We start from the raw sequence: 27,146 nt of genomic DNA, 5'->3' as shown, positions 1-27,146 counted from the left end.
GGCCATTATTACAGCATTATGCTCAACTGAGAGATGAGGAAAGGCCACAGAAGAGCTGGTGACGGACTTCACAACAAAGAGCACCTTTAGGGCAAGTCAAGTCAGCCGTGTCTTTGAGCCTGCATTTCCTCCTCGTACAGGGACAATACCTACCCCCCAAGAAATGAGGACATCTACGTGCACGCACAAATACATTTTGTAACGCCAAATACACACTCCCCAGGCTGAGGAAGCAAGCTGCTGTGGGCCGATTTTCCATTTTGAGAGTCTCACAGTCTGATATCTTCAAAGCATGGCCTGTGGGCCTGAAAGGGTTTGTGTAACTGAAATAAACACTCACACGAAAAATCTTTTGAGCACCCCTTAAGGCACTTCCAAAGGTTTGCTCTTTTCCTCCTTTTTAAATATCTTTGCTTCCAAGGACCCCATGGGGGTCTGGGAGAGAAAACAGATGATCTGGGAAATGTCAAGCTCTTAATAATAAGAATGGTGATAAAACCTCCAACAGCTCCTGATGCTTGGAGAGCAATGTTTATGGTGGACAAGGCTCCCCAAGCCTGCATCTGCTGCGAGGTCTCGGTGTCCAGTCCCTCAAAGTGGCTCTGCCAGGCCACCCACCCGGCCCCCCATATCTGCTGGTGGCCTCCCCTGCCCCGGCCCCCCATGTCTGCTGGTGCCCCCCACCTCACCCCAGACCCCCATGTCTGCTGGTGCCCCCCACCTCACCCCTGCCCCCCATGTCTGTTGGTGCCCAGGCCCCCCCCTCCCCCGCCCGCCTCAGACGAGCCCACCACACAGGCGCCTTTCACAGCCCTCCCGGGGAGCAGACATGCTCTCACCCTGACTGCGGGGGTTCCGGCAGGGTGGCCCGTGCTCCAGGGCGGCGGCCTCGGGGGCACGGAACCTGGGAGGGAGCCCCCGCCTCGCACGAGGTGCGCTTCCCGCCCTGGACGAGGGCGCGGGGCCCGGCAGCGGCAAACGCTCCGCCGCACCAGCCCTGCAGGCCCGACAGGGCTGTCCCGCGCCTGGGCCCTCCTGTGCGCCGCCGCCACACCCTGGGCCGTGCGGTCTCGGGCGGGCCCGCCCCCCGGAGGGCCGAGGGTCCGGAGCCACCTGGGCGGTCAGGCAGGGCCAGGGTAACGAGGACCACGTGTCCGCAGACCTGACGGAGGCCGCGGCAGGACGCTCCTGGAGCCGTGATTGGCCCCCGGCTGAGCGCCGCAGCCAGTCCGCGCTCGCAGGGGAGCCCCGCCCACCACCGTGGTCCCGCCCCCCAGGCCCCGCCCATCACAGACCCTGCCCCGCCAGTCCGCCCTTATAGCACCGCCCCCAGGGCCCGCCCCTCATAGGCCCGCCCCCGTAGCCCCTTGCCCGCAGGTCCGCCCGTATAGCCCCGCCCCCGGGCCCATAGCCCCGCCCCCCGCGGCCCCGCCCCGCGGGCCAGCTCCGAGCGCGCGGCGCCGCCCGGGGGCCGAGAGCCGAGGGCCGAGGGCCGAGCCGCGTGCGCCGGGCGCTGTGCGGCGTAGCCTCGGCCGGCGGCATGCGGGGAGACCGGGCGGCTGTGCGGCCGGCGCTGCCGCTGCTGCTGTGGCTGCCGCTGCTGTGGCCGCGCGCGGGGGCGCTGCGCCCGGGCGAGCTCTTCCCGCACGGCCCGGCGCGGGGGGACCGGCTGCTGCGGGACGGCGACGACGAGAGCTCGGGCGCGGTGGAGCTGGCGCGGCCCCTGCGCTTCTACGGGGCCCGGGTCCGCCGCCTCTACGTGAGTTCGGCCCCGGGTGCGCGGCCGCAGCTCCCGCTGCGTCCTCCCGGTCGGGCGGCGGGTCCCCGGGCTGCCTGGAGAGGGGCGCGCGCCGTGGTCCTGGGGCCCGGGACCCGCCCCGCCGACGACCCGCCGCGCTGCCACCTCCGGGTGGCGGGTCCGTTCCCCCAGGCGGCCCGGCCGGAGCAGGACGGGGCGGGGGCCTGGGAGGGAGCGGGAAGGCTGCGCGTCCGGATGCGGGGCTCCCTAGGGATACGGGGTCCCCGGTCGCGCGAGAAGGAGAGGACGGGCGAGCGCGGCGCAGGGCTCGGAGGACCGCGCGCTGGGTCCGGGCGGGAGGGACCGGCCGAGGCGGGGGCAGCCCCAGGCCCGCGGGTCCCCTCCCTCTGGCGCAGCGCGGTGGCGCGCACGTCCGGACCGTCCCTCTATCCCCCTCGTCCCCCAGGTGGGCACCAACGGCATCATCTCCACCCAGGACTTCCCCAGGGAGACCCAGTACGTGGACGACGGTTTCCCCACAGACTTCCCGGCCATCGCGCCCTTCCTGGCGGACGTGGACACGAGCCAGGGCCGGGGCCGCGTGCTGTTCCGCGAGGACACGTCCCCCGAGGTGCTGGCCCTGGCCGCGCGCTACGTGCGCACTGGCTTCCCGCGCGCCGCGCACTTCGCGCCCACCCACGCCTTCCTGGCCACGTGGGCGCAGGTGGGCGCCTATGAGGAGGCCGCGCGCGGGGCGCCGCCCTCGGGCGAGGTGAGTGACGGGGCGGCCGAGCCGGCTGCGGGCGGGCGCGTTCCAGGTCTGGGGTCCCTGAGTTCGCCCCCGCAGAGCCTCGTGTCGCTTGGTGGCGCCAGGGCCGAAGCGGCCTGGAAGTGAAGGAAGCGGGGGCTTCCGCCGAGGGTCTGAGTGGTCACCTCCAGCGAGGGGGACCGCGTAGGGGGGTGCGGGCCCCGGTGAGATGCGGAGGCCCTCGGACCACGCTGGTTTTCTGTTTGGGTGTTTATTTTTAGAATCACTTCTAAGTATACAAGCATTATTTCTGGTTATACGTTCATTGAAGGAAAACATCAGCCACTACAGGCAATTTACAAAAGAACAACCACTCATTTTCCTACCACTCAGAGATGACCAGTCTTAAACATTTTCCTGTGTGTCTTCCAGAGTTTTTTCCTAACCTTATCTGAGTCTGTCACTATCTGTTAACAGTGATGGGTTCACACTGCACATACTGTTTGTAACCCACTCCCCCCCGCAACTAAATAGCATATTGTGAACATGTTTCAATGTCAATAAATACATTTCTACAATGCCATTTTTAATGTCTGCATAGTATTCTACCCAGTGGGTTTATCGCTGTGCCCAGAGAACATTAAGATTCTTTCCAATTTTTCATCATGATAAGTAGTTTTGTGAAGCACTTTTTTTAAGCTGAATCTTTGCACAAACCTCTGTCCTTAGTTGACTTTCCAGGAGGTGGAATCGTTGGGCCAGAAAGGAGGCACTTTTTATAAGGTTCTTGACAGCTTTTGCCAAATTGCTCTCCAGCTGCTGGTTTACATGCTCCCTGGTTTCCAGGAGGCCGTCCTCAATTTGTTTTACAGTCTCTCCCTGAGCAAGTAAAAGTGCCCCAGCTCCCAGTCTGTGGGGTTGGCAGCAACATTTAAAGCACTCCACGTGGCCGTCAGGTGGGGCCAGGGTGGCCTGGCACGTGGTGAACTGCCTCATTCCTGCAGTAGGTAAGGGCTTCCTGCCTTGAAATTACACCTGAGGCTAAAGTGTCCTACTCCACGGGCTGACACTCTTAGAATTTCTCTCTGTTTTAACTCATCACTGTTTCTTAGCGATAGAAGGATGATGCCTGTCGTCCTGAGAGATGAAGTAGCTTGCCCACTCCCACTGAGTGGTCCAGATGGCGGCCATTCTGGGTGAGAAATATTTCCTAAAGCCTGTAGTAAGCAAAGAAGATCTAGAAATAAAAATTATTTGACCTTAGGATATTTTTGCTGTTCTTTTTTTGGTCAGGCAACATCTAGTTTTGTTTATTGAATAGTTTTTTCAAGTACTTGGAATTGACATCTCAGGTATTCAGCAGAACACATTCAATGCAAACAGGTCGCACACCTTCTTTGTGTCGGCTCTGGGCTGGGAGGGTGAGAACGAGGAAAGAGCTGGGGCCACCATTGTGTTGCATTCGTTTATCTGTTCATTTTTGTTCATAAGTTTTAAAAACTTGTTTAAAATTAAGTGTAATGTAACTATAAGACATTTAGAAAATGCGATAATAGACATTAATCATAATTCCACTAACTAAAGGTTACTGCCATCACTTTATTGTGTTTTCTTCCAGTCTTTTTTCCTAAACATTTATCTTACATGTGGCATATTCATTTGTGTGTGTGTGCAGGTAATTTATATCTAAACTTGGTTGGGATTTATTATCCAGCAAACCGTTTGGCACACTCACGGTCTGTCCAGACTGAGAGAGACACTGGGGAGGGACATACTCTTTACTTTCAGGGACCCCGCAGTTTAGTAGGGACACCGGTTGTGTTCAATAGGATGAGTGTAGCGTCTAGACTGGAGGAGACTGAGTCAGCCCTCCCTGGTTAGGGGCCTCCATCCGGGCAGTAGCTTTGAATCCCAGCCGAGCAGAGTGGAGTGGAACTGTCTCAGCAGAAGGCAGTGCATCTGACGCATGACCGTGAGCTGTGAAGTGTGCGGTGGGGGCACCACGTGTGGTACCTTATTACTGAAGAGGAAGGGTGTGCGACAGGAGGCGGGAGGCCGCGGGGAGGGGCCTCACACTGCCGGGAGCTTGGACTTGGTCCTCGGCAGTGGACAGCCTTTGAAGGATTCTAAGCAGGGCACTGATATTTTTCCCGGAGAGTTCTTGTCTGTGTTGAGAAGGTTCAACTGAGACAATTGTTATACATGCCGTTTGTTCAGGCTGTCTTGTTAATTCTGTAAGTATTTTATCACAAGTTCTCCCCACAACAATCCCACAAGATAAGTACAGGAGGTCTTGTTTGCGTATCACAGATAACGGCAAATACAAGAAAAAGCGATTGTCCAGAATGCTGCTCTTGGTGAGGCAAAGGCAGGTTAGCAGACAGAATGTTGATTCTTAGTTTTTTTGTTCCTTCTACACAGACTTTTCATGCAAGACTCATTTTCTTGGCTGAAGTGATATAGGTAGACACAGCAATAGTTGCACCTTTTCCAAGACTTCCGATTATATAAATAAGGCCTGAGTCTTACTGTCCTGATGTGATCTTAGTGCCAGAGTGTCCTCAGGACCACGTTTCATTCAGAGGCAGAATGAACATGGAGTGCAGTTGGCTGCCAAGGACACTCCTGATGCCTGGTTATTCCAAGTTAGTGGTCCTGTGCTCTGAGGAGGGTTTGCTGCTGTTTGCTTTTCAACAGAAGAAGGAAAGACAGAGTTGAGCGAGACGAGCCAGAGACCAGCGGCTGCAGGGGCTCCGGGGCGACGCGGTCACAGCAGAACCTCCAGAGTCCAGGGCTTGTTTGAAACCAAATTTACAGTACAGACGAGGTGACGGTTCAGGTCCGTCTGTCGTGCAGGAATAGTGCTTTTCTTACTTAGCTTTCAGGAGTTGTGAAGACAGTGGCAGTGAGAGAAAAACATTCTGAAAGAAGTCGTTTCTGGAAGGTGATCCGGGGACTTTGGAAGCAGTGACCCAGCCTCGCTCTTCATTTCCTGGCCTATAAAGTGGGGCAGCAACGCCCGCCTCACGGAGTTGTGAGAATTAACTAAGGCGACGGCATTTTTAAGTGGCTGTTGTGTCCTTGAGACCCGGTGGGTGTGGATGCTCTGCCAGTCTGTGCTCCACTGCTGTGGCCTCATAGGAGCAGATCCTGGTTCGTCTATTTCTCCCTCTTGTAGGGATGCTGTGATGCAAGTCCTGTGCAGAAGGGCTCTGTAAATACAGGTGTTCTGAGTTTCAGCTTCTGTCTGCTCTCTTTTGGGGGGAGTAAGGAATATTTGTAGGTTCCGTCTCTCTTTTACTTTCTAATTAAAATCATTTTCAGACACCGCCATATGCTGTGCTGGCTGCAGGATTTGTTTCATTTAGAAAGGAGGCGAGGGCTCTGTTTGGAGAGAGGGTGTTTTTTCAATTACCCACATTGGCGGTTCTTCTAAGAGCCTGTGACTTGAGTTCTTGCTTTACTGGTTCTTTGGAGGCAGATTTTGCAGACAGCAGTGTGCTCTGCTTGAGGGACCGTGTGGTTCTGCACGGCTTTCTGGAGCCTTGGCATGCTAACCTCACGTGCAGTTACTGGAAACTGAAGATGTTGGAGGAAGGCTGTCTTCGCCACCCAGAACAGTTTCAGCGGCTCCACTTTCCCCGGATGGTCGCTGTGGCGTGAGAGAACGTCGGCCTGACACTGGGTCGTCAGGTGTGACTCGTCTAAACAAGCAGGAACCAGGCTCATCGCTCAATGGATGTGAGGCTCCCTCAAACGTCAGGGGTCCCTCCCGGAGCAGAGCAGCCACGGTGGTGAGCTCCAGAGACCTGTTGATGGGACGCATGACAAGGGCTGTGCTCACTCTAGTCTGGTCATTTTTGGCGCGCGAGCCTTGTTGTTGTTGTTTCGGGGGTGGGTTTGGGGAGCAGGGTACACAGATCTGTGTGGCCTGGGGACGTTTTCCCAGCCTGGAATTTGTTGGGCTGAACGGGCTTGAAGGAATGAGTCTTGGAAGGAGGCAGAGCCAAGGGCTGCGAGCTGAGGCTGGAGGAGTTGACGGAGGGCGTCGGGGCAGTAACGCAGGACGAGCAAGGAGGCCCCGTGTGGGGACGGGCTTGTTGACGAGTTCAGAGCATGGTGGTCATCGCCCAGGGGGATGGATCCAGAGAGAAATGAGCGGCAGAAGTGGGCCCTTGTTGTGGCTTCCTGACCTCTGGAGCTGAAGTCCGGAAGAGGGGAGGTCCACGTCCATCCTGAGGGGCTTCCCCGAGCCTGGGACGCGGCTGTGCAGACATCGGGAACAGAGAGGGTGGAGGTTGGTTAAGGAAATGCAGAAGTTCTGCTGAGGACTGAGCGTCAGGAAGGGCGTCTTGTTAGGGATGTAACAGCAACAGAGCGTTTATCTGCATTTGAATTTTTGGCAGGATCTGTAGGATATAGAGCAGAAAATTGGATGAGGGAAAATCCAGCCTGTAACAGCCACGTAGATAGAGGTCATGGGAGATGGAGAAATACACTAACAGGGAGGTTAGTGTCCACCCGTCCCTGGAACCAGAGTCAGTGATGCTACAGCAGAGCAAGCACTGACCCTAAGGAGACAGGAAGGAGAGCTCGGGACCCTGTCTGAGCTGGCTTTCTTAATTCTCATGGTGACTTTTGTGAGCCACTGTAGCAAAGCCCTTTGGGAACAGGGACGGCACTGTTCTGATTTTTTGCCAGATGGCTGACGTTAATTAATGGATTGCAGAAACCAGAAACTCGTGCAGGGGCGTGGTCAGCCTCCGTCTGTGTGGCTGTGCCGGGCGTCAGTCAGCACTGATGGTGTGTCCTCTGCGTGAGGGGTCAGGACCCACCTGGTCTGCGAGGGCACTGGCTTCTCCCCTCCTGGTCATGGGATGGAAACCTCGGAGCCCGGCAGCCGCCGGCCTGACCCTCTCTGCTGCTCCTTCTCCGGTGGGGGCCCCCCTCCTCCGGGATCCTGGGGGGTCAGGAACTGGTGACCCTTCTGTGGGTTTGGCAGCCCATCTGAGAGTTTCCCTTCAGAGACAGCGTGGGGGGTTCTTGCAAAGGCTCAGCTGCAGGAATGCAAAGACCTTTCCGGTCTGGAAGCCGGCTGGTCAAGGGGTGCTGGGAGGGGTCCCTCCAGACTTGGCCAAGTGGGCTCTTGAGAGAACTTCATGGACCCAAGAGAGAACTGTAAAAGTGACCATTTGCTGTGTGGGTGCTTTTTAAACATCCAGACTCTCGACCTGTACTTTGGCATCATAAAGTTTGTTTAAAATTCTCCTATTTTCGTGCTTCAGTGGAGACAATATTTTAAGCGAATGCCTCCCATAGCAAGTGCAGCTCAGGGTGGCATATGAAAGGCACTGAGTGAATTCTCACAGAAACGTATGTGTTTGCTGACTGACTGAATGACGGCAACAAAGAGCTGAATACCCAGACCGCACAGGGAAGCAGCCTCGCCCCAGAGCTGCTCCCCTACCTCCTCCTCCCTCCCCCTCGGTTCCTTCCATCTCCAGGGCCCCTTATCTGACAGACGGTCTCTAAACTTGCAGCCAGGATCTCATCCTCTCTCGCGTGTATTGTGGGCAGTTGGTACCGGGAGCTCTAGAGCTCAGTTTTTAAAGCAGGTTCTTCTTCCTCGAGCTCTTTACTTTCTCTAGCTGAATGTTATTTATTCCCACTAAAGGGGAGCTGGAAGTTACTGCCTCACCCTGGACGGATGCTGCAGGGTGTCAGGTTCAGACACGACCCACACAGCCTCTCTCCCTCTGTGGCTGGGGTTATGGCTCCCCAGCTTCGAGAAATTCTAGAAAACACCCTCACCTTTTGCTTTTGGAAAAGTCAAGCTCTGCTGATGAAACAGTCAAGAGCTACAACAATAACCAATATACTAGACACCTCCCCTCCACCCCCCACCCCCCGTCTTAGGTTTGAGCCAGGAGAAGGCAGCAAGGCGGCTTTCTCTGTTAGAGAAGGAGAAGAAAGGTGGTGTGTTACCTCTTTTTCTTGAAAAGCATTTTAACACCAGATTCCTTTGTCTTAAACACAAAACCTCAAAACTGTACTTCAAATGCTGAAAGCAAGAAGATTAGGGGAGAGCTTGAGGGCCACGCGGAGGACCCAGGACGAGCAAAACGGGACGGAGCCTCTTGTTTGCCGCCTCACTGAGTAAAATGTGATGAATTCTGTTTGTCCAGCAAAATGGTGAAATCACACTACTTACCAGTAAATAACGTTCCTGAAGGCTGCATTATTTAGGGGGAGTCGTAGTTTTTAAATCCTTCCCAGGTCCCCGCTCTGTCGTAGAAGGGGTGGGGTTTAGGGAGAGGTGTGCTCAGCCCTAAACATAACATCTGTGTAAGAGAATCAAGCATGTTAATGGGTCATGGGGGTGGGAGATTCTGGGCGGAAGTAGAGGGAAAAGGCGGTGTGTTGAAAATCTGAGTCAGCTGGGCTCCGAGGAGTACGTCTGTAGGGCGGGTGCTGAGTCTGAGGCTGGTTCGGCCGGGCCAGGTCTCTCTCTGGGCTGCTTTGGCTCCGTCTGCTTCTGAAGCTTCCCAGGCACCTTGCAACACTCCCACCGACCTCGGCACACGCCCTCTGCGGCCTCTGCCGCCTGCTTCAGTGGCTCTCGGGCTGGCCGTGGCATCTCGCTCCTTGGCCGCGAGGCTGGGAGTCCCCGTCCTGGCCGCCTTTGCTTCCACGGCACCCCCGTGAGGCCTGGTGCTCAGCAGGTTGTTTGAATTAATGTCCAAAGGAACTATTGAACGGAGGCTGCAAACACATGGACAGCTAACCAGGAGAAGAAGGTGAATCTGATGAGAAACCCACAGAGGTGTTATGGGGGTCGGAGAACAGAAAGAAGTCTGCAGGGAGCTGCCGAACCCCAGCGGGACCGCAGGAGAGGGTAGCAGGGTTTCCAGGCACTGGGAACATGAGAGAAGGACGGAAGTGTGGACGTGCAGGACAGTCTGGGAATGCTGGAGAGTCCGATGAGGACGCGTCTGAACCTGGGAGGGCACCTGGGCCGGGGCTCAGGAGGAGCCAGGATGGCATCAGGCTGCAGCGCCGGCTCTGGGGCCACTCAGACCCGCTCCCCGGCCTCTGGCAGCCGGTAGCCCCATGTGTTTCCTGTCTCTGAAGTGGAGGTGCTGGTGGAAGAGACAGGACAGTGAGGCTGTGCGGGCAGCAAGGGGCCTCGTGCCAAGCCCAGCGCAGCCCCTGCTGGCCACGGGGTCTCAGTCAACGGGGGCGAAGGAGGGTCGACGGGGGCGCAGGGCCCACATGGGCAGAGCTGTGGGAAGGGCGAGTTATTTCACTGCTCGCTCTTAGCTCTGAAGAGGTTTGGATGGGAGAAGTTTGCAACCTTAAAGAATACGTTTTTAGCCTGTGTTTTCTGCCTGTGCGTATTTCACCTGTTGATCTGAACGGGTAAAAGATGGTGAAACAATAATGTAGCTTATAAAGCTCTACCTGTAGCGTGCAGAGGACTGGTAAGAATATCACATCTAAGAACAGCCCAAGAAACCCTGAGAAGGGACGCCCTTTGCACTCACAGTGCTTCGCTTGAGTTCTGTTTTCTGTTTGTTTATTAAGAATATTTCCCTTTCCTCCCAGCGGAACACTTTCCAGGCGGTTCTGGCCTCTGATGAGTCCGACACCTACGCCCTCTTTCTTTATCCTGCCGGCGGCCTTCAGTTCTTTGGAACTCGCCCCAAAGAGTCTTACAACGTCCAGCTCGAGCTCCCAGCCCGGGTGGGCTTCTGCCATGGGGAGGCCACTGGCCTGAAGGGAGAGGCGCCGTACTTCAGCCTGACCAGCACCGAGCAGTCCGTGAAGAATCTCTACCAGTAAGTGACGCGGGGGAGAGCCCTCGGGACCCTCACGGTACCTGCCTGCGAGGCCATGAGACCCTTATGTGGCACCGGGGCGCTGTCTGAGCGCGGCATTGGGTCAGAACCGGGGCTGGGCCAGCCCTGGGGAGCAAGTCCCCAACACAGAAAAGAGCCTTTATTTTTCCTGCCCTGTTGGCTGTGGATTCCAGAAACTCTGTGTGTGTGCACGTGTGTGTGTGCGCACGCAGAGCCACTGAGGCTTGCTATGGAAAACATTGCTCTTGGAACCACTTAAAAATATCCAGCAGTGTAACCGCCAGGATTGAGGTTTTTCCAGGTGGATCATTTCACAGGAGGACATGTTGTGATTCAGTCTTTTCAACAGACACAAGTTAAAAGTTAAATTAAGAGTAGTGTAATTTGGGAAACAGACAGATTATTGGGCTTTTAGAAGTCTCAGGATTCCTCAGTGGCTTCGTTATCTGAGACGCACAGCCTGGATGCCCACAAGGCAGGCCGGCGGCACAGCCCTGGTCCCCCTGAGGCTGCTCTGCTGGCGCAAGAAGAAGCCTTTATGCCTCTCGTCTCTCCACATCCCACAGCTTATGAGTCAGCACCTCTAATATTTATTAATTTCAGGGCTTTAAAATATATCTTTGCTTTTCCCCCTTTGCTGAATACTGGTCTGGAAGCTGGAGAGAACCCTCGGCAACGTAGCCCCCAGCTGCCTCCCGCTTCCGGCCCATCATTCTGGGTGCTAGAACACCACGTGCGTCCTCTCCCGGAAAGCAGGCCTGCCCAAATACGGTGGCTCATAGCCGACATTTGTTGAGAGCTTAGTACTTGCCAAACTCTGTGTAACGCTCTCCAGAAGTCGTCTCAATTAAAAGCCACACGAATCCTGGGAGGGGAGTTCTACTCTTTTCTCAATTTGACAGTTGAGTGTGGGGAAGTCAGGGTCCTGTGATCTCAGAGTTACTGAGTGGCAAAGCCAAAATCCAAGTGCAGGTGGAGCTCTGGACTCCTTGTTCCATGCTGACCCCGGCCTTCCCCGTTCTGTGACCCACACTGGCATCCTTGGGTCTCCATCTGGGCTGCCTTTACTCTCGACTCTGGAGGAAACTTGGCTCCTTGTCTCTCCCCTGGTTCCACCGTCCTCGCCTGCTCTGGAGCCCACAGTCTCTGCTCCTCAGACATATCGAGAGCTCACGGGGACCAAGCACTTGAAATACAAAGGTGTGCAAGGCAACGGCCTGTGCACAGGCAGTGTGTACTCCCGTGGGAAGACAGACACAGACACACAGACAAGAATCCCAGAGCATCAGAGTAACTGTCGACGTCTGCACAGGGTGCAGAAGGCGGTGGGGGCCAAAAAGCCTGCAGAAGAGCCAGCCATGCTCCCTGCACAGCCACAAAGACCCCTAAGAATTAACACACATGCACATGTAAACACGCATGTGCAGTCACGCATGCACACACGTGCACACATGCGTTCATGCATGCATGCACACATGCAGCCACACACACATGCAGCCGCGTATGCACACACATGCACACATGCAGCCGCGTATGCACACATGCAGCCACACACACATGCAGCCGCGTATGCACACACATGCACACATGCAGCCACACACACATGCAGCCGCGTATGCACACACATGCACACATGCAGCCGCGTATGCACACACACGCACACATGCAGCCACACACACATGCAGCCGCGTATGCACACACACGCACACATGCAGCCGCGTATGCACACACACGCACACATGCAGCCACACACACGCAGCCGCGTATGCACACACACGCACACATGCAGCCACACACACGCAGCCGCGTATGCACACACACGCACACATGCAGCCACACACACATGCAGCCGCGTATGCACACACATGCACACATGCAGCCACACACACATGCAGCCGCGTATGCACACACACGCACACATGCAGCTGCGTATGCACACACATGCACACATGCAGCCACACACACACGCAGCCGCGTATGCACACACACGCACACATGCAGCCACACACACATGCAGCCGCGTATGCACACACATGCACACATGCAGCCGCGTATGCACACACACGCACACATGCAGCCGCGTATGCACACACACGCACACATGCAGCTGCGTATGCACACACACGCACACATGCAGCCGCGTATGCACACACACGCACACATGCAGCCACACACACATGCAGCCGCGTATGCACACACACGCACACATGCAGCCGCGTATGCACACACACGCACACATGCAGCCGCGTATGCACACACACGCACACATGCAGCCGCGTATGCACACACACGCACACATGCAGCCGCGTATGCACACACACGCACACATGCAGCCGCGTATGCACACACACGCACACATGCAGCCGCGTATGCACACACACGCACACATGCAGCCACACACACATGCAGCCGCGTATGCACACACACGCACACATGCAGCCGCGTATGCACACACACGCACACATGCAGCCACACACACATGCAGCCGCGTATGCACACACACGCACACATGCAGCCACACACACATGCAGCCGCGTATGCACACACACGCACACATGCAGCCGCGTATGCACACACACGCACACATGCAGCCGCATATGCACACACACGCACACATGCAGCCGCGTATGCACACACACGCACACATGCAGCCGCGTATGCACACACATGCACACACATGCAGCCGCGTATGCACACATGCACACATGCACACACACACGCACACATGCAGCCACACACACATGCAGCCGCGTATGCACACACACGCACACATGCACACACACATGCACACACACACACGCACACATGCAGCCGCGTATGCACACACACGCACACATGCAGCTGCGTATGCACACACACGCACACATGCAGCCACACACACATGCAGCCGCGTATGCACACACACGCACACATGCAGCCACACACACATGCAGCCGCGTATGCACACACACGCACACATGCAGCCGCGTATGCACACACACGCACACATGCAGCCGCGTATGCACACACACGCACACATGCAGCCGCGTATGCACACACACGCACACATGCAGCCGCGTATGCACACACACGCACACATGCAGCCGCGTATGCACACACACGCACACATGCAGCCACACACACATGCAGCCGCGTATGCACACACACGCACACATGCAGCCGCGTATGCACACACACGCACACATGCAGCCGCGTATGCACACACACGCACACATGCAGCCGCGTATGCACACACACGCACACATGCAGCCGCGTATGCACACACATGCACACACATGCAGCCGCGTATGCACACATGCACACATGCACACACACACGCACACATGCAGCCACACACACATGCAGCCGCGTATGCACACACACGCACACATGCACACACACATGCACACACACACACGCACACATGCAGCCGCGTATGCACACACATGCACACATGCACACACATGCACACATGCACACACACATGCACACACACACACGCACACATGCAGCCGCGTATGCACACACACGCACACATGCAGCCACACACACATGCAGCCGCGTATGCACACACACGCACACATGCAGCCGCGTATGCACACACACGCACACATGCAGCCGCGTATGCACACACACGCACACATGCAGCCGCGTATGCACACACACGCACACATGCAGCCGCGTATGCACACACACGCACACATGCAGCCGCGTATGCACACACACGCACACATGCAGCCGCGTATGCACACACACGCACACATGCAGCCACACACACATGCAGCCGCGTATGCACACACACGCACACATGCAGCCGCGTATGCACACACACGCACACATGCAGCCACACACACATGCAGCCGCGTATGCACACACACGCACACATGCAGCCACACACACATGCAGCCGCGTATGCACACACACGCACACATGCAGCCGCGTATGCACACACACGCACACATGCAGCCGCATATGCACACACACGCACACATGCAGCCGCGTATGCACACACACGCACACATGCAGCCGCGTATGCACACACATGCACACACATGCAGCCGCGTATGCACACATGCACACATGCACACACACACGCACACATGCAGCCACACACACATGCAGCCGCGTATGCACACACACGCACACATGCACACACACATGCACACACACACACGCACACATGCAGCCGCGTATGCACACACACGCACACATGCAGCCGCGTATGCACACACACGCACACATGCAGCTGCGTATGCACACACACGCACACATGCAGCCACACACACATGCAGCCGCGTATGCACACACACGCACACATGCAGCCACACACACATGCAGCCGCGTATGCACACACACGCACACATGCAGCCGCGTATGCACACACACGCACACATGCAGCCGCGTATGCACACACACGCACACATGCAGCCGCGTATGCACACACACGCACACATGCAGCCGCGTATGCACACACACGCACACATGCAGCCGCGTATGCACACACACGCACACATGCAGCCACACACACATGCAGCCGCGTATGCACACACACGCACACATGCAGCCGCGTATGCACACACACGCACACATGCAGCCGCGTATGCACACACACGCACACATGCAGCCGCGTATGCACACACACGCACACATGCAGCCGCGTATGCACACACATGCACACACATGCAGCCGCGTATGCACACATGCACACATGCACACACACACGCACACATGCAGCCACACACACATGCAGCCGCGTATGCACACACACGCACACATGCACACACACATGCACACACACACACGCACACATGCAGCCGCGTATGCACACACATGCACACATGCACACACATGCACACACACATGCACACACACACACGCACACATGCAGCCGCGTATGCACACACACGCACACATGCAGCCACACACACATGCAGCCGCGTATGCACACACATGCACACATGCAGCCGCGTATGCACACATGCACACATGCAGCCGCGTATGCACACACACGCACACATGCAGCCGCGTATGCACACACACGCACACATGCACACACACACGCACACATGCACACACACACGCACACATGCACACACATGCACACACACGCACACATGCAGCCACACACACACGCACACGCATGTACTTCTATTCCCCTCCCTCTGTGCCTTCCCTCATGTTTATCTTGCTGCTTCCCAGAAACCTCCAAGTTGCTTGCTGAGAGCAGAATAAGTTATGCGGCCAAATAACCAATGGGGATTTTCCTTTAGTGTAATCCATGCCTAATGTTAAAAATAAAATAAAGTACAAACAATACAGAATAATGTAAAATGATGGTAAAAATTACCCGGTGTCACTCCTGCAAGTGTTAGCAGTCCTTCCAGGATCTCAGGTGTATGTAGACAATTTTTAAAACCAACATGGCTCTTTCACCATCCACGTGGCCCTTTCCCACTTGTCGCCGTCTTGTGGACATCGTTCAGTGACACGTCGTTTGTACGATCATTTTAAGGCATCTCATGTGTCCTGCGTTACTAAGACAGTAGTTTATTGATGAACGTTTAACCTGTTTCTGGTTTTCCTCTTACTAATATCCTTGCAGTAAACAGCATAATACATGCTGCTCAGATTTTTGTTTCTCTTAAAAATAAATTCTTAAAAGTAGAATTGCTGAGAAAGAATTTACGCACTTTGACGTTCTGCCGTATGTTAGCACGCATCCTTGCCAGCATTGCAGAGCTGTGCGGCACGGTCTGTCCCTACAAGCCGCTATCTTTTTAACCTTTGCGGATCTGACAGGCATAAAATGCTCGTATCTTCACTCTAACTTCTTTGATTACTGGTAAAACTGAACACTTTCTTGTATGTTTAATAGCCATTTATCTGTCTCTTTTTGCGACTTGTCCCTGTTCTTTGCTATTTTCTATTGGGGTGTTTACAAAGAACTCTTATAAATAATAAAAAAAATAGTAAAGATATTAATCCTCCCATATGCTGTGAATATTTGTATCCAGCTTTTCATCTTTAAAGTCACTTTGATCTGGAAGGTGTTAGTTTAGGCTTGTCAATGTCTCTGGCCGTTTCCTCTAGGATTTCAGGTCTTTGGTTCTTCTCAGAAAGGCCTTCTCTGCCTCCAAATTATAAAAATGTTCCTCAGCTTAATCTTCTATTTTACTTTTCATTATTTAAATTTTCAAAGATACACAGGAAAGGGGAGGGAACAGCTGAATGAGCACCCAGAGGCTCGTCATCTGGATTTATAAGTTGTCAGCGTTTCGCCATGTTCATCTTTTTTTTCTTTTTTGCTTAAGTATTTTAAAGTCATTCCTCACAGCCCGTGTGCCGCTCTGAAGAAGTTTCCTAGTCAGCGGAACCTCTGTCTTCCTCAGACTCGGCTCCTCGTTGTAAGGGTCGTGCGTTGTACTGTTCATGGTCTCATAGCTCTTCTTCCGCGAGTGCTCACGGGCTGTGTTGAACCTGCACACGCCTGTCTCCTGGAGGACAGCGGCCACCGGGTGCTGACGAAGTGGCCCACGCCACGCGCTCAGCGAGACTTCCTAACAGTCCTCCTGAAGCCCGGGAGGGGCGCTGTCCTCCCATCTCGCAGCTCTGTTTTCCTTCTAGGAAACACACTAAGTTCTTTCCGTCACTGAGCTCTCCAAATCACCTTGGATTTAGGACAGACTCACATTGGCTACCTCCGCATCCTACACGATGACGAAGGCCAGGAGAGGGATTTATATTTAATTAGAGGTTATTTTATTTAGCTTTCATCTGCCATAATTTGTATTTTCCTACTCTGTGAAGCTGTTATAGTTTTCTCTTTCTAACATCAAGAAGAAACTTCGCAGCTGCACCGCCTCTGATGGATGATAAAGTCAGCGTCCTCAGACCTGCAGGATTCTCTCGCCGTCAGGGCGTTCCTGACTTTCATGGGGAGAAGCACCACGGTCAATTCTCAGGACTTGCCAGGCTGTGCAGCACGTTGCACAGGGGATCACAGCCGGCCATCTCGACTCCGGTTTCCTCAGTTAATTACAACACCACACAGAGTAGGGGAGAGGGACTCTGAGGGGGCGACGTTCTCGGAATCGCACTGAAAAACATCACTGCTGTCGGAGTTCACGTGGGTGTGACAGCTGCCCGCCCACTGAGTGGAGTCTCTGTCTCTGTATGACTCAGTGAATTCTGACCACCGTACTGGTCATCCCCTCTTCCTCACTGACCGACGTTTGTGGAAATCCCCGGGCTGGGAGACCCGGAGCCCGACATCTTGTACACACGGCAGAGGGACACGCAAACTGGTGCCGTCGGGCCAGCCAGACCTGTTTGTTCAAGTTTGTCCTTAGTTTCACAAAGCTTACGTGTTGCTGACTCTGAAATGGTGGGTCCCTGGGGTATCTGGAGCACCAGACGGGGTCTGTGTTCTTTTCTAGTGGAGAAATTGAGCTGTTTCCAGATGTTTCTGAACACCTGTCACCTGCGAACTGTGGCATTTTGGTGAAACAGCTTTCTTATTTTCCCCTTAACTTTCTTCTGCATTTGCTCAACACTTCTTCAGGATTGGGCGTTTCTATTTCTTTGAATTTTTTACGTTGACTCAGCGTTCTCTGTGCATTAGTTAATTGATTCATCCACATGACGTTCGATGAGAAGTGGTGATTCAGGCGTGCACTGACTGCAGGGTGCCATTTGTCTGACATAATGTAACGTGGACACGGGCGGCACGGGCTAAGTTCAGGTGCGAGCTCTGCCCGCTGTGGGCTGTGTGGCCTTGAGAGAATTGGTAACCTCTCTGAGCCCTTTTGTGAAATCGGGCGTGATCGTCCTGATGGGCACGTGGCATATAACTGACCCTCAGGAGCTTGCAGGCATCATTATTTAAGACTTCGGCAGAAATCTTTAGTGTATGTTTTCTCGATTGTGCTAAAAGTAGAGGACGGATAAGATGTCCCCACATTGCTTGTTTGTTTTCAAACAGCCAGATTTGGGGTTCGATGTGGCCTGTGTAGCAGGTTTCTGACTTGCTCTGGCCTCTGACCCTGAAGGGTGAATGAGGGGTAGTTCACATCAAAATTCAGCCACGTGTGGGTCTCACCTAATTTGGTTTTCACTCCAGTGAAACCTGAGCCTGATCCCGACGGTCTGTCCCTTGTCACCTATGTTGCTCGCCTTTGTGACAAGACTCCTTACAACGCTCTGCTTCTCTCTCTTTAGACACAGCAACCTGGGGGTCCCTGGCGTGTGGGCCTTCCACATTGGCAGCACCTCCCCGCTGGACAACGTCAGGCCGGCAGCGGCTGGGGGAGGCCTCTCCGCAGCCCAGACTCCAGCACCCCCAGGACAGCCCTTCAGCCACGTTGCAGCCCTGGAGGGCGACGATGCAGAGGACGACCTGGATTATTACGATGGAAACGAGGAGGAAGTCGAATACCCGCCGGGCGACCCAGAAGAGGCAGCGAAAGGCCACAGCAGTGTGGACGTTCCCCTCCACGTGGAAGCCGACCCAGGGCCTTTAGGAGGTGGGGGGTCTCCCCTGGATTCCGACCTGGCCTCCCCCTTGCCACATCCCACACCCAGCGGTGGGCCCTTCTACTCTGCCACAGAGTCTGCCACCCTGGACCCCCAAACCGAAGAGAGGAGACCTGTGGGGGAGACAGATGCCTCAGGTGCAAAAGGCCCCACGGAGTCCTCTGAACAGCTGGAGACGGGAGGCCTGGCTCCACCAGGGACGGAAGGACACCCGCCCGCTCCTCCCCGGGAAGGCCCCGCTCCCCATCCTGAGACCAGAAGCCTCCAGCCCCAACCAGCTGCAGGGACCCCACCTTCAGGACTGGATGTCCCCCCACATCGGCCCGTGCTGGACCACCACCCGCCCCTGGGCCACGGGAGGCAAGTGGTGGGGGTGGAAGATGACATCGGCTCCAACACCGAGGGTAAGTGGGTCAGGAAATGGGTCTGAGGTTTCGTTTTAAAAAGGCCAGTTAGCAGGGCAGGGACATTTTCTCAAGTGAGGGGGCGAAAGGTTGGTGGAAAGAAGCCTGGAGCTGACTTTTAAACTGCGTTTCAGAAGACAGTGTCTCCTTTGCCAGATAATCTTGGCAGGAGAATTCTGTTTGGAATCTCTTGACCATTAATAATGTTTTTTTTAAATGGGCCTCATGCAGGGGCGGGGAGCATGGGCTGCGGGTGCAGCTGTGCCCTCGAGGGAGATGGGGCATCTCAAGGGTCCAGCAAGGCCCGGCCCCAGCTTGGGGGCTGCCTGTGCCTGTGAGGCTGGAGGTCCTGGCTGACTGGCTGGTTATGCTGGTCAGATAGCCGTTCCCGACTCTCATGCTGAGACGGACGACGACCCTCATACCCCCTGGTGGTGTGCAGAGGGGGATCCGTGTCCTGTTGCTTCCAGTTCCTGGCTGTGCGGCTGGGACTCCCTCCCTGGCCGCCCTGGGGCCAGGCTCTCGGTTCAGGACTCACCGTCATCAGCGCGAGCGACCAGAGAGAAGTGCCGCGGAGGCCGGAGGAGGCTGGTGGCAAATTCATAGGACTCAGAGCCGTCACCTTCCGTCCCCACAAGACTTGTCGCGCAGCTCCTTGCTCCCAGTCGGTGTCAGCGCATGACCACACCTTCCTGCTGTCCGCCCAGGGTTGCTTGTCTGACCCCTAACAGGAGGAGGGGGGCAGAGGTGAAAGCTTTCCTCGGGGCCTCCTGGGTTTCACCTTTTCCGTTTCCCATCGCTTTTGTGGCCACCGGGTCCCTCCAAGGGGCTGACCTGTGGGAGCTGCTCGGAGAACGGCCTCTTCCAGGACGCAAGACACTGCTTTGTGACGGAGGGGGCTTGAGTCACAACAAGAAGGCGCGCGGGCAGACGCAGGTCTGAACCCAGCCGCCACGCTCACGGGGGTCCCAGGCCTCCGAGGTCACCCTAGGCCTCGACTTCTCCTGAATTTGTTGGGAGGATTAATGCGTTAGTGAATTTCTTAGTCAGTGTCTGCACTAGCTGGTTCTTAATAGCGGGTGGCAGCTGCTACTAATTACAGAAGATTTAAGGCGTGGAGGTGAAGAATGGGCATGTGGGGTCCTCGTGCCTCGGGCCGCATCCCGTCAAGGTGAAGATGTGATTTCACGGGAAGCCTTCAGACTCTGACCCTCGGTGTCCTGAATTTTCGCACAAGTTCTATGTATCTGAAGAGAATTCAGAGCCATGTATCGACGACTTTGAGCAGAGAGGTTTGGGGTGGAGATGTGTCCTAAATGGTCTTTTCATCGGTGGGTTGAGACCTCCCACCCTCGGAAGAGCTTGGAATATTGAAAAGCGGATCACGGAGCGACTATTGAGGGGTCCGCTGTTGGAGGGCTGCACGGCCCCCCCCACCCCGCCCCCGCCGGCTCTGGAGGCCGAGCGCCTGCGGCCGTGGAGGAGGGCTGCGACCTGGCCAGAGGATGGAGGTGCAGTGTGCCCGCCCGGGGCTGAACCGGGTATTGATCAGCCGTTGGGGGCGTCTATAGCTGACCTCCTGGAAATGGCAGATGCATGTGGAAAAGCCAGTTACCTCAGCCGTTCAGAAGGAAAATCCACCTCCAAGCTTCTGAACCTGGGAGAGGAGGCAGCCGCGGCCACGGCAGCAGGTGCGCGAGCCCGTGTCCCCTGGCGTCGGGAAGGCTGGAACTGCACTGTTGTTCAGGGCTGGATTTTCTCGTGAGCGAGCTCTATGTTTTCCAACCCAACGTGGGCCCCATCAGGGAAGGCGGGCCCTTGGGGAAGCCTCTGGGACAGGGCCTCAGCTGTGCGGCTCCTGTTGACCCAGACGGGCATGGACTGGCGCTCGGTCCCAGCTCTGCTCTGCGGTGTGGGCCGCGGCACGGGCGTTTCCTGGGCCGTGAGATGGAGGAGCATCGGCCTTGTCCGCGCTGGGATTCTGACTGCGGCTCCTGCATCTGGTTCCCCCTTGAGCTTCGTGCTCATCTTGTTGAACCAAGAAATGAGGCTTACCGGCCCCGCTCTCTCCTCCTCTCATTTCCGTCTTTTTCTCCGGGATCCGTCACAGACGTTCCTTTTGGGGAGAAGCCCGGATTCTCTCCAGTCATGTCCATGGTGGCAGGAACATCCAGCCCCACCAGGTTCTGGCCTCACCTTCTGTTTCCAGAGCCCACAGAACGGGCGGGAAGCGGGTATGCAGCGCCGACCTGCTCCCGCCTGGCCCCTGGGCCTCCTTGCCACGCGTGTGAGTGCCCGCGGGGATGCTGGCTGGAGTTTTTCCCACGTGATGGGGGAGGCTGAGGAGCGACGTCTGAGTGGGCAACCAGGGCCACAGGGAGGGTTGTCGCCGCCATCAGGGGACACAGCCGGGCCCCAGGTGTCGTTGCGGTCAGGGAGCCTGTGTGAAGGACGAGGGCTCCAGCCAGGCCTGGGGTCGGACCCTGAGTTCAGAGGGGAGGAGGAGGGGCAAGAGTGGATGTGGAGATGGAGGGCGGGCGGCCAGGGCCATGGTGGGGACCGTGTGTCATGGGCAGTGGGATGGGGTTGACCTGCAGGGTCCTGGGTATTGTTAGACCTGGTGAGGTGGTGCCGCAATGAGCTTCATTGAGCCCCGGTCTGCATGACGACTGGAAATGGGAGGGACGCCTGCTGTGTGGACCCGCAGGCTCACCTCGGCTGTGGGCCTCCTGCCTCCCCAGATGGCCGGCAGCAGGGAATGTGGCCCGAGGAGGGGCGTCCCTGTGGCCTCCAGCCCTGCTCTGGCCATGGGGACGGCTGCAGGGCGCGTGGTTCATGCAGGGCCGGGCATGTGTTCTGGGCCAGAGAGCTCCATCCTGAGAATGCAGCATTCCACCCGGACTGTTTAGAGGCCCCCGGCCAGTGTACCAGAACCTAATTTAACCGCCACAATTACGGTTTCAGCCTCATGAAAGCCTTTCGCAGGCACTGACTGTAATTTGGGAAAAAATGCCATCTGCGTGGCGGACTCCGGCATGGCGGCTGCGGCCATGGGAAACCGGGCCTCCTGGCCCAGCCGCTGAGCTCATTCACCTGACCCTCCACGTCTGTGGGCTTCCTCAGCCCATCCCTGTGCATCTCCTAATCCACTCGGAACAGGAATCGGGCTGGAGAACGTCTTCACAAAATAACAGATGTGGGGAATGCAAACCCATCGTTGCTCTAATTTGGGAGAACGGTATTTGGAACTCTGTTTTATTTTTACTTGAATTTCCTGAGAATGACTCTCCTCGGACCTGCATCAGCTCGCCTGGGTGCTCAGAGGACATCAAGAAGCACATGGTTCCTTCCGTGGAGTGTGAGAAGGGTGTCGCCTGATCCTGGAGGCAGACACAGCGCATCCGAGGCTGCAAGCCGTATCCTGGATCTTGGGACCCTCTGCACCCACAGTCCCGTGGGTCTGAAGGAGCGTCCTGACTGGGCTAATGCTCTGAGGAACCTCTGGTGTGCTGGTCCCTCCAGGTGCAGCTTCTTCGTGCCCAGTGTGACGTATAAGCTGGAGGACCTGAGACTGATACACCCGAGCTCCTTTTGCTTAAACTGAGCTTTGTCTCATTCTGAAATCCATGGCAGACAGCGACGTAGTTTTCCTCCCAGCAGCATCTGAATATTTTTATCATTATCCATAGCCTTTTTCTGGCTTGAGTTTTCTGTCACTGTCTTGTTTTAAATAACATTCAGTTCGTGCCTGATTTTCTCTTTGTCAACTGGAGTTTCTCCACCACAGTCAAGGCCCCACCCTGAATGCCTAGGCGCTGACTTCTTCCTCCCAGTGCCCAGCCAGACGTTCCACTCGAGCCGGACGGTCCGCCCACCAGCCCCTCGGCCTGCCACTTCTCGGGATCTGCCAGCCGCTCCCAGTTCTGTCCAAGAGTTAGTGCTGCTGCCACCGCCGCCTCCTCATGGGTCTTTTCCAGCCGTGACACCACTGGGGACTCCCCACCATCCCCCAGCATCGAGCCTGATCTGTGAAGTGTGGCTCAACCCTGCTTGCTGATTAACCCGAAACCAGATCAGACCCTAACCTGCTCCCGTGGTAGACGCGCCTGGACTGCACCGTGGCATAATCGCAGGTGGACTTCCTGGGTTCCAATCCCAGCTCCGCCACCTGCTGCCCGTGTGACCTCAGGAGAGTCCCTTCTGTCTGTGCCTTAGCTTGTTTGTCTGCAAAGCAGGACAGACACAGTCCTGCTCTCGTGCAGAGTCCCTAGAGTAGTATCCGTCTGTGAAGCCTATTGGAGTGGTAACTTCTTATGTTTTTATTGCCGCTACAAGTTCCTCCTCCAGCTACATCGTTACTTACACGGTGCACGTCTTCCTTCCATCGTCGTTTCTCTTCTGCCCTGGAACACGCATAAGCCTCGAGCTTTACATCTTTAATTTGTTCCTTCCCTGCTGGTTTCCTGCTTTTCAGACCTGGACCTGGAACACAGCCACCACCGGGTTTTCCTGAGATAGGGCATCTGTCTGCCTCAGGAGCTGGCACCTCCCGGCAGCATCAGAGTCCGGCTCTGGAGCTGGAATCCTCCTTGCTGTCAGGCTCTGGGGATGTTGGGGGACGTGTGCACAACCCCTCTGCCTCCTAGTGGCCGTGCTTGGGACTGGCTTCGTCCCCATCGTCGGGACAGAGCCCTCTCTTGTCTATCAGCCCCTGGCCCCTTGGCCATTTCCATTAGGGACGATGGCACCTGCTCCAGGTCCTTTGTGTCTTGGTAGCCCAGGTGGCCCTCTTTCTTCTTGTAATGGGCAGAGTAAGTGGGAGCTGAAGAAGCCACTAGGGGAGTATGCATTTACACCGTGGCTTCCAGAGGAGCTGTGACCGGCCAGGCTCCCACTGCTGTGGGGACGCCCCTGTGTCACACCCAGGACGAGGGGCCTGGCAAAGGCCCAGAGCGTGAAGGGTGTGAGTGTGCGTGTGTGTGTGCATGCATGCGTGCCCTTCTCTCAGAAGAACCTTCCTGGGTGTGAGACGAGGTTCTTGTCTTCCACTTCGAGGCCACCTGAGAGAAGGGAGGGGTGGTCAGACGTGGACCCCATTTGTTAGCCCCTGGTTTCCTCTCAGGAAATCCTTACTGTCAGATTGAGCCACGTAAGGTTGCTGCTCTGTGGCCTTTGTGACCCACGAGACAGCAGTGGGACAGCTTGGCCAACAGCCTCCTGGGTGGCCTCAGCATGGCCTCGTCCCCAGAGGGGCCGCTCATCCTTGCTCACCAGCTTTGCCGCAAGAGCGGCCAGGAGCTGGCAGCCATCCTTCATGCCAGGAGACAAAGCAAGTCAGTCCCTGGGTTGAATGTTATTTCCGCCTCGTAGACACGGAGCCCGTGTGTTTACTGCGACCTCGCGGCTGTGTGGTGCAGACGCGTCCCGGGAGGCGGCAGCCATGACGCTGGGCCGCCGCGGCCTCTGACGCAGCTGTTTCTCTTTCCAGTCTTCACCTACAATGCCGCCGGCAAGGAGACCTGCGAGCATAACCACGGGCGGTGCTCCCGGCACGCCTTCTGCACCGACTACGCCACCGGCTTCTGCTGCCACTGCCAGTCCCGGTTCTACGGAAATGGGCAGCAGTGTCTGCCGGAAGGTGAGTGGCGTGGCGCCCGGCTGCTCCGGGGTCTTGCTGCGGCTGTGGCTTCCAGCAGGCTCTGGGGTCTGTGCCTGTGGACCCTGCGTCTCCACTCTTTGAGCCGAAGCTCTAGCTGCCTGCAGGGCCCCACGGATGTCTGAGGAATGCGCGTGTTGGGGCTGACTTACCAGTCTGAAGGTTAACCAGGAAGGTTTCCTCCCCTCGCCAGCTCATTGAGTCAAAGTGGGCGGGAGGGAGAAGGGAGACGAAGACGGGTCTGTTTCGTACTTGGATGGTTGGTTGGTTAGTCAGGGAATCGTGAAAACGGCAAAGGTGGAGCCTTGGGAGTTGCCCCCGGAGCTTCGTCCATGCCTGGCCCTAGTGGGAGGACGTCCGGGTTGACTGCCTTGCTGTCTTTCAGGGGCCCCTCATCGCGTCAATGGGAAAGTGAGCGGCCACCTCCGCGTGGGCCCCACGCCCGTGCACTTCACAGACGTGGACCTGCACGCTTACATCGTGAGCAACGACGGCAGAGCCTACATGGCCATCAGCCACATCCCGCAGCCCGCGGCCCACGCCCTCCTCCCTCTCACGCCCATCGGAGGGCTGTTTGGCTGGCTGTTTGCTTTGGAAAAGCCAGGCTGGACCAATGGCTTCAGCCTCACAGGTGAGTAGGCTCTGGGTCTTCATTCAGTGAGAGCGGATTCGCCTGTCCAGCACCCAGGGCCACACATGGGGTTTTCTGTCTGGAGGTGGCTGGGATGGTTTGGCTTCGCGGGACGGTGTTTGAAAGACAGTGGTTTCTGCTAACTGTTCTCCAGGTGGTTCTGGGAAAGGACGACTCCATCTGGAGCATTCGTGTCTCAGCCCAGCTGGTTGAAGCTGGTTTGTCAGACTCTGAGTGTTGTGCACACGTCTGTCTAGTGGGGGATGTGCTGGTAGGGTTCCAAGGACTCCACGGGGCAGGGGCACCCCCCCCCAACTCTGGCCTCCGATGGTACAGACAGCACTTCAGCAGCTCCAGCCCTTGAGAAAGTGCGATTTTGGCTCAGGATGCTGGGCCGGTCCCTGGCTGTTTCCCTGACGAGCTCCCAGGAGCTGCCAGTGCTGTCTAAGGACCACCCTTCATAGCAAGTGGGGGACGCCTTCTGGCTTCCCCCCTGAGAAGGCTTGTCTCCTAACGGGGTCCTCTCACTGCACACACACTCCTGGAGACGTCCGTCCCCCACCTCCAGCTGTGCCGGGTCTTGCTTTTAGTTAGGTTTGAATAAAGCTGGAGTCAGAAGTAGATAACACACAGTGCGCCCAGTATGTTTGAACTTCAGGTAGACAATGAACAACTTAGCATTGGTGGGTCCCGGATACTGCACGGGACATACTTACACTGAAAATATATCCGTTATTGATCTGAAATGGAAATGCAAGAGGGCCTCCTGGGATTTTGTTCTTTCAAGTCTGGCAGCCTTAGAAAGAGAAAGTCAGCGATGCTTCCAGGAGTTTATTTCTCACAAAAGGTGAGCTCCTGCACGGAGAAGTGGTGGGGAGGTGGCGGATGAAACCGCGCCCCATAGAAGTCTGGGTGGCCGGAGCAGCAGCTGATACACCTGGTCTGGGGTCGGCTCCACCGCAGGAGACCCGGGAGGGGAGCGGCGCTGCGGTCCGTCGGTCCCCGGGGAGGCGCCCACCTCTTCGTGCCCCGATTCCTCCCTCCAGGCGCTGCCTTCACCCACGACATGGAAGTGACGTTCCACCCGGGTGGGGAGCGGCTCCTCGTTACTCAGACGGCGGAGGGGCTGGACCCCGAGAACTACCTGAGCATCAGGACCCACATCCGAGGCCAGGCGCCCTCCATCCCCGCGAACCTCACAGTGCACGTCGCGCCCTACAAGGAGCTTTACCACTACGCGGACTCAGGTGTGGAGGCCAGTTCTCACGAGATCCGGGGGGAAACCAGCCTGCCCGCTGGGGGGGAGGGTCAAGTGAGTGACTAGAGGAACGTCCTAGACTCACGTGGCACGTGAAGGGGGCTCACCGTCGTTTTTATTATTACCGTTGTTATTGAATACACCGTGAAGTGAACAGAGTGCCCGTGCCCTTCACGGGAACCTCAGGCTCCCTGCCCGGGACGCACAAATAATAATAGCGTCATCAGCAAGGCCTTGTCTGGCGTGGGCAGTGATGGCATAATGATAGTTTTAACCACCCTGCTCTCGGGCCTTGGAAAAATATCCGTCACTGGAATTCGTACTTGTCCTGTCGCCGTTTC

At 56.4% G+C, this 27,146-nt stretch overlaps 1 protein-coding gene across 4 annotated transcripts in view; it reads left to right on the top strand.

The window, feature by feature from the left end:
• The first annotated feature begins 1,454 nt into the window (after positions 1-1,454).
• The window catches only part of NID2 (nidogen 2), a 49,121-nt gene continuing 23,429 nt past the window's right edge, over positions 1,455-27,146 (top strand). For all 4 annotated transcript variants that reach the window (XM_070504365.1, XM_044765638.2, XM_070504363.1 and 1 more), the window contains exons 1-7: positions 1,455-1,759; positions 2,205-2,510; positions 10,092-10,324; positions 18,542-19,260; positions 24,749-24,898; positions 25,302-25,547; positions 26,594-26,794. In XM_070504365.1, coding sequence (XP_070360466.1) covers positions 1,541-1,759; positions 2,205-2,510; positions 10,092-10,324; positions 18,542-19,260; positions 24,749-24,898; positions 25,302-25,547; positions 26,594-26,794 — 2,074 coding nt within the window. In that variant the 5' untranslated portion in view covers positions 1,455-1,540. The remainder of the gene's footprint in view (positions 1,760-2,204; positions 2,511-10,091; positions 10,325-18,541; positions 19,261-24,748; positions 24,899-25,301; positions 25,548-26,593; positions 26,795-27,146) is intronic.

This window comes from Equus asinus, chromosome 2 (assembly GCF_041296235.1).
Source record: "Equus asinus isolate D_3611 breed Donkey chromosome 2, EquAss-T2T_v2, whole genome shotgun sequence".
Lineage (NCBI taxonomy): Eukaryota > Metazoa > Chordata > Mammalia > Perissodactyla > Equidae > Equus > Equus asinus.
The sequence above is the reverse complement of the archived record's forward strand: the minus strand, read 5'-3'. Positions and strand labels throughout refer to the sequence as shown.